Genomic DNA, 7059 nt, shown 5'->3' on the forward strand with positions numbered 1-7059 from the left:
CTCAGACTCAGACTCAGACTCACTCAGACTCAGATCTGGGTGAAGTCCAAGCCAGCATGACTTCCTTTCTGTGTTTTTCACTCATTCTGTAACTGAGGCAGTTTGGAGTTTGGGTCCAATGACTCCTGAGCTGCAGAGGTTCAGAAACACAGACATGAAGCTGAAGCTCAGATTCTGTCTGGATCTGAGCTTGAAGTGAAGTGGAACCAACCAAAAAACAAGAAAAACACGGCGAGCTGAGTGTGTGCGTGTGCGTGTTTAATTTGATCTGAAACCAGAAACGTCCGGTGTGAAAGTCAGCCCCAAACACGCCTTTTCAGGTTTTTACTTGTAGTTTTTAGTTTCAGTAAAGTGTCTCAGATTAGTTCACAGAAAAGCTAAAAACCAAAGAAGAAATCTGCAGGAAGAGTTCGAATTTACAGGAAGTTTCTGAACGTGTCAAACCGAAAGTAAAGAAAACAACAAAGTCGTTCAATTAAACTCTAAATCAACCATTAACCCCCCATCAGTGAATGAATTTAATCTGATTAGAGTGAACCCAGCAGAACCCGGTCCAGTTGATCCAGAACCAGCCCCAGATGTTGGATCTTTACCCAGCTGTTCCGCGTCCTGCTTGCAGCCGATGTCCTGCAGGATCTCCACGGCCACCTTCAGAGCTCCTTTCTCCGTGTAAACCCCGACCATCACATCGGCCAAGTCCAAGAAGTCCTTTCCCTCCACCTGGTTCCGACGGACCCGGTCCCGCCCGTCCTGCGGGTTCAGCAGCTCGCTGCAGAACTTCTTGTAGTTGGCCTGGCTCAGGTCTTCCAGGGCGTTGGACAGGAGCTTCTTTGCGCTTCTTGGAGGCATTTCTCACAAAGAAAGAGCAAAAGGTTCGGTTCTGGTTCCGACAGAACGAGCTGAGCTCGAACCTGACCTGCGGTCTTATGTGATGCGTTCAGGTGCTGTCGGGAAAACCGGTCTTTTTCCTTACTGGTTCAAACTACGAACCTTTAAACTCAGAAAAGAAGCTTTTTATTGGACATCTGATTTAATAAATCTGATTCAGACCAAAACCGGAAGGAATGTTTTATTTTTCATTGTTCTGTTCAGTAAATGTGATTTTAAATGAATAAAAACGGACTAATTTTCACCACTCTACCTAAAATAATGCTGAAAGGAGATTATTTTATTAAAATAATGAGTTTTAAACTTGTGACAGATGTGAAACACGAGTCCAGATGTTCTCAGAGGCTCACTTTAAAGAAAAGGAGAGTCCTGAATGAATTTCTCCTGATTTCCAGCAGATTAAAGTTGAAACTCCTTCACTTGTCTGAGCTCCTCCTTGAGTGACGTCACACACCAGGGACTCTGCAGGAGCCAGATGTTTCCAGTTGGTGTGTGACGTCACTTGCCCCAACCTGAAGAATGCAGAGTGTTTCAGTGAAAACGTGCTGCTGCATGAATCCAGACAAACCTGCAGATTACTCCAGAAGTCACGTGACTCAGTCTGTTCTGTGCAGAAGTCTTCATCCACCCCTGGGATCTTTTTGGCTGCTTTTCCTCAGTTTCTTGATCCTGAACCTTTCAGTTTGTTCCAGTCGACACGTCTCTGAGCTTCCTGGTCTTTTCTTCAGGGAGTCGATGAAGAAAGAACAGATTTTAAATCCAGCCGAAGATAAAAACTGGATTCATTCAAGTTCGCACTTCACCAAAACCTGAATTTGTACAAGATAAAACCTTCTAAATAAAAGGTTTTTAATGATTTGATCTGCTCTGTTTGTTTGAATAAAACTGAGTTTCCGTAAAAGCTGCTTTAACTCAAATATTTTTAATAACAAAACTAGAATAAAGCTTTTATATAATGTGGATTTTAAATGAATCACTTCTATAAATAATAACTAATAAAGGGTAAGTTATTAAAGGCAAAGAGAGGAACAACATATGACTGACTAAAGATTTTCCTTCAATCTGACTTTATTTAGTGAAACTTTCAGGTTTAAAACAAACAGAAAAATGTTTCAGCTCAATTTGGGTTCATTTATTTGGAAGAAATTCACTTAAAACTATTTTAAATTTAGTCTAAAACAAAACTGATCCGCTGTTCAGAAGAAAGTTTTTATAACTTAATTATTATTTAATCAACAAATAAAAATCAGTTTTTCTTTCATCAGCTGGTTGGAGGTTTTTGGCTCTGAATGTCTTGCAGCTGGGATGTCCGTTCATGTTTACAGACCCTGAACGCAGCACAGTAAACAAAAACAAAAACAGCAGCTGAGAATCCGAGGAAGCTTCAGGGACATCCTGTCCGTCCTCCCACAGCTCCTGGTGGTCTTCAGCTGAAAAACAAAACTCAGATTTCTGTAAAAACATTATTTATTTATTATTATTTATTTACATGTCAAAATAAAACAGTTTGCAGAATAACTCACCGTAAAAACACGACATCTTATCGTCCTCCGCTAAGCTCCCGGACTAAACACCACAGAAAAAAACATGTTCATTCACTAAATAATAATAATATTAATAACCATGCCCTGGTCTTTGTGTTTGTTAGCTGTTAGCAAAATATCTCATGAACCATTTGAGCTGACGTTTGGTGTGGTAGTAGCTGAGAGTCGCCTCATTTTTCTGGGGTTTGACCAGGATTTTATCATTTCTACTCATAATATTTAAGTTTAACAACTCTGTCATGAGAGGCGGCGGGTGATAGGCATTGTTTCAAGGCATGATGGACCTTTATTCTGAAAGACCAGTATTTTGAGCCTTCAGTTTTTATCTGACTGAAATTAGTGTTTTCAGAGCGGATGGCTGCAGTGACTGCAGGCGCCGCTGGGGGGCGCTGCGCCTCCGAAGCGGTGAAAAGTTAACTGTTTTTGTTTATTTTCTCAGGAAGCGGATAAATCTTGGTTTCGGGTGCGGTTCTGACCGAGTGTCTCCGCCTGCTGGGTGCAGCTGATGTCCCTCAGGATGTCCTCGGTGACCCGCGCGGCTTTGTCCTCCGTGAAGGTGGACACCAGGACGTCCACGATCTCCAGGCGGCTCTTCGCCTCAACCCGGCTCCGAAGGACCCGCGGCTCGTCCCGGCGGTCCAGCAGCCGGTGGCAGAACTTCGAGAAGTTCTGCTTCGACAGGTCGTTCAGGGTGTCAGCCAGAACCATGCTAATGTTCCTCCTGCAAGACATTTCTTCTTCTTCTCTTCCTGTCAGAACTTTGAGCCGCGCGCCGAGCGAGATGCGTTTACTGCTGCTCGGAAATCATACAATCAACTGAAATCCTGTTAAATGTCCTGATTTAGACCTCATTTCTGTTTTCCTTTCAACATTTCAAATTATTTTTAAAGGTTTTTGTTTGTTAAATCCCTTCATTTTGGAGTATGAATCCTTCTGACATAAAATAGCTGTGGAAGTTAAAGTTTAAACTGGATCTTTAGTCTGTTTGTAATCAGCAGTTCAGTTAAAACCACGAAAAACACCAAAAAAATGACAGTTTGACTAAAGAAAGACTGACTCTTTTAAAGCAGAGAACAGGACTGGAACAGCAGGTTGGTTCAGTATTCAGTACAAAACAAAAGCTAACCGTCAATTATTTAATCGAAACTAAAATCAGCTTTAAAAACTAATGTGTAGAACTTCAGCTCATCCAGACCAGCTCAGTCTCAGCAGTTAGACAAATAAAGTTACTTCTGTGTTATCTGAACAATAAATCTATAAAATCTGTTTTATTAAAACTGGGATAAAACCAGCTGAAAGGTCCAACCATGTCCCCTTCTGTCCCATTCTGTCCCAAACCATGGACTGAGTCCCTTCATGTTGTTTACTCACAGTTTATTTACAAACAATCATCAGAAATCAACACCAGTCTGGTTTCCCAGAAGTCATCGAGGTAGACATGAGTTTTGTATCAAAAATAATAACAATAATAATAAAATAAATGCACAAAACTCTACATGGTGTTCTTATAAACATTATGTACAAGTTCAACGAGTCTGTAGTGCTTCAGGCCGTCTGGCTGCACTCCTTATTCCTGAGATTTAAGACCGCCTGCAGGTCCTCACTGAGGCCCCCACGTCCCGCCGCGCTCCGCCGCCGAGGACCGCCAGGACTCCGAGCTGCTGGGTGGGACGTTCAGGCCGCTCAGGACCTCCTGCGCCGTCTTTCCCAGCATGCCCTGCATGTCGCAGACGAAGCGGTAGACGTAGCGTTTGCCCGCCGTCTTGTGGATGATGTTCTTGTGGTAGTAGTAGCGCAGGCCGCGGCTCAGCTTCTCGTAGTTCATCTTCGGCTTGTTCTTGCACTGACCCCAGCGTTTGGCCACCTGCAGGGCGACAGGTGAACCTCACTCAGGTGGCCTTCAAAATAAAACCCCGGAACCGTAAAAAACTCTAATGTTCTTTAAAAGTTTAGTTTCTTCAAATGGATTCATTCATGGAATAAAACATTTAATAAATATTTTATTGTCAAACTAAACAAACATTCAGCTCATTTAGTTTCTGTAACTTTTCTACTTTTCAGATTATTTAATTTTACAAACATTTTCCACAAAGAAACACGAGTTATCTTCAGCTCCTTCAGAAATTTTCAGCTGACCGTTAGCTATTCTTAGCTTTTAGCTAACCTTTAGCTACTGTTAGCCTTTAGCTAACCTTTTGCTGCTCTTAGCCTTTAGCTACTCTTAGCCTTTAGCTAACCTTTAGCTACTCTGAGCCTTTAGCTACTCTTAGCCTTTAGCTTACCTTTAGCTGGTCTGAGCCTTTAGCTAGTGTTCCGCTTCTTTTAGCTTTAGCAGCTCAGTTTTAGCTCTCAGCTGTTTTAGCAGAAACTTTTTTCTTTTCTGGAACCAAAAAAAGTCCGACTCCTGATCTGTGACACAGAACCTGAAGGTCCGATAGGTTCTGAAAGAGTCGGTTTCATTTTGACCAATCAGAACTTTTCGATGCATCAGAGAAACGAGTGAAGCTGCAGGAAACAAACTAAAGTTCTTCAGAAATGGATTTCCTTTCTTCCCGTCAGATTCTGACCCGTGACCCGGATCTGAAGCAGGATTTTTATTTTGTCTCACCTCTGTTGGGTCGGACATCTTAAACTCCCACCCGTCTCCCGTCCAGGAGATGAAGGTCCTGCAGGCCGAGTCCAGAAGGAGCTCCAGGAGGAACTGCCACAGCTGGATCGGACCAGAACCTGAACGCAGCAGGAAGCCATGAATGAATGAATGAATAAATGAATGAATGAATAAATGAATAAATGAATAAATGAATAAATGAATGAATGAATCATTAAACTGTTCAGAAGGTGAGGCAGGAGCCGGTTCTGACCCGGATAAGCTGACATCCCCATCACCGGGCCCTCCCGGTCCGGTCTCTGGGGGGCCGTGGTTCTCCGTTTGGCCACCCGGGGGCAGTAAGGTTCTGCGGGCTGCAGGGCGGTCTGGGGGGGGCAGGGCGCCGGAGGGGGGGCGGGGAAGCTGGGATAATCGGACCAGAAGGACGAGTTCTGTCTCTGCCCGTCCGAGTCGTAGAAGTTCTGATCGGAATCAGCTGGAAAACATCAGACGGTTATCGGACCGGGTTACACTGTCAGTGGGGGTTAAAGGTCAAAGGTCACAGGTCTTACTCTTTGACCCTTTGGTCAGGAACGGGCTGTGGCTGCCCTCCACAGCCGGGCTGAACTGTCTGTTCTGGGCCGGCAGGTTCTGGTAGGTCTGCAGGGACTCCTGGTACCCGCTCTGGTCCGGTCCATCTGTGGAGGAGAGGCAAAGTCAGAGGAGGCCTCCTGAGGCTCCGCCCACCCTCCTGAGGCTCCGCCCACCTGCGGGTCGGGGCTGGGCTCACCTTGGGGGTACGAAGAGGTCCACCAGGTGAAGTCCGGGTACGAGTCCAGGTTGAAGAGGTTGCTATCGCTCCCTGAAACAGAACACGACCTGTCAGAATAAAAGCCCAGCGATCCCTGAAGGAATGCATATCGCCCGCCGCCTATCATGACCCTTTCAAAATAAAATCATCTTACACTGAGAAATAACAGATTCATAGTTATTTTAATCCGTTCACTGGTTCATGAGATACTCTGCTTTCTGACAGACACGTGTAAAAACATTATCGCCCGCTCAGCTGTGTGTCGGGCGCTCCTACCTTTGGGGTCGTAATGATGAGCGGCCTTTGGTGGTTCTGGGTAGGTGCTGTCCGGCCCGTACTGCTGCGGTCCGGACGCTTTGCTGTCTAACAGAAAAGACAGGTCTTCACCAGGACGGTCTGAAGGTCCACAGACAGGTGGAGTCAGTGAGGAAGAGGAAGAGGATCAAACCCACAGGTTTACACACAGCTCAGGTTCATCGATGAGGCGTTCAGGGACAGTAGGGAAAATCTGACAGGTGGGACTCAACACCAGAACCTCAAAACGCCTCATTTTATGTTTTTTTTTTATTAATTTGAAACTCCAGGTTCCTCTTCCTGCTCTATGACCCTGAATCCCCAGAAGGGTCGATGGGGTGGCCATGATGGAAACACAGGTAATTTGGAATCTGCTGGTTGCCATGGTGATTCCCGCTAAGGCAGCGTTGCCTCTGCGGTTCTCCTGAATATTCAGCTTGTTCAGCCGTGATTTTTAAACCTTTTAGCAGATTTTACTTTCTTTACATTTTTGTCTTCGAAATAAAAGAAGAACATTTGAAAAACTTTCTGTTCTTTAAAATCTGCCTCATTTTTGTTTTACTGTTCGGCTGATTTTAGCTTCTAGCTACTGTTTTTCTCATTTTAGCTGTGGTTCTGCTTGTAGTTCTGAGTTCCTGTTGGCTGATTTTAGCTCCTGTTCGGCTGATTTTAGCTCCTGTTCGGCTGATTTTAGCTCCTGTTCGACTGATTTTAGCTCCTGTTCGGCTGATTTTAGCTCGTTTTAACTTTAAAAACTCTGTTTCAGCTTCTTGTTTTTGGTCGGCGGTTCTGAAAGTTGGTGAAGTTCTGATCCGGGCCTGGATAGAACCACAGCTTGGTTCTGGAGGTCAGAGGAATGAAGGGACGGTTCTGCTCGGTGGACAGACCGGGCCTGGAGGAAACCAGGCAGGGAGGGGGAGGAAGAGGGGAGGAAG

General features: G+C 44.8%; 2 protein-coding genes across 2 annotated transcripts in view; both read right to left on the bottom strand.

The window, feature by feature from the left end:
* pycard (PYD and CARD domain containing) overlaps positions 1–949 on the bottom strand; it is a 1926-nt gene extending 977 nt beyond the window's left edge. The window contains exon 1 of the mRNA XM_037980567.1: positions 594–949. Coding sequence (XP_037836495.1) covers positions 594–849 — 256 coding nt within the window. The 5' untranslated portion in view covers positions 850–949. The remainder of the gene's footprint in view (positions 1–593) is intronic.
* A 2840-nt stretch (positions 950–3789) lies between these two features.
* On the bottom strand, positions 3790–6193 carry etsrp (ETS1-related protein; the record flags this gene model as incomplete). Its single annotated transcript, XM_017439489.2, is given in 6 exon segments — positions 3790–4296; positions 5041–5159; positions 5294–5515; positions 5592–5717; positions 5810–5881; positions 6107–6193. Coding segments are annotated over 6 exon segments (890 nt in total), but the record flags the coding sequence as incomplete, so codon positions are not given.
* Between the last annotated feature and the right edge of the window lie 866 nt (positions 6194–7059).

Source organism: Kryptolebias marmoratus, linkage group LG16 (assembly GCF_001649575.2).
Source record: "Kryptolebias marmoratus isolate JLee-2015 linkage group LG16, ASM164957v2, whole genome shotgun sequence".
In the NCBI taxonomy this organism is placed as follows: domain Eukaryota; kingdom Metazoa; phylum Chordata; class Actinopteri; order Cyprinodontiformes; family Rivulidae; genus Kryptolebias; species Kryptolebias marmoratus.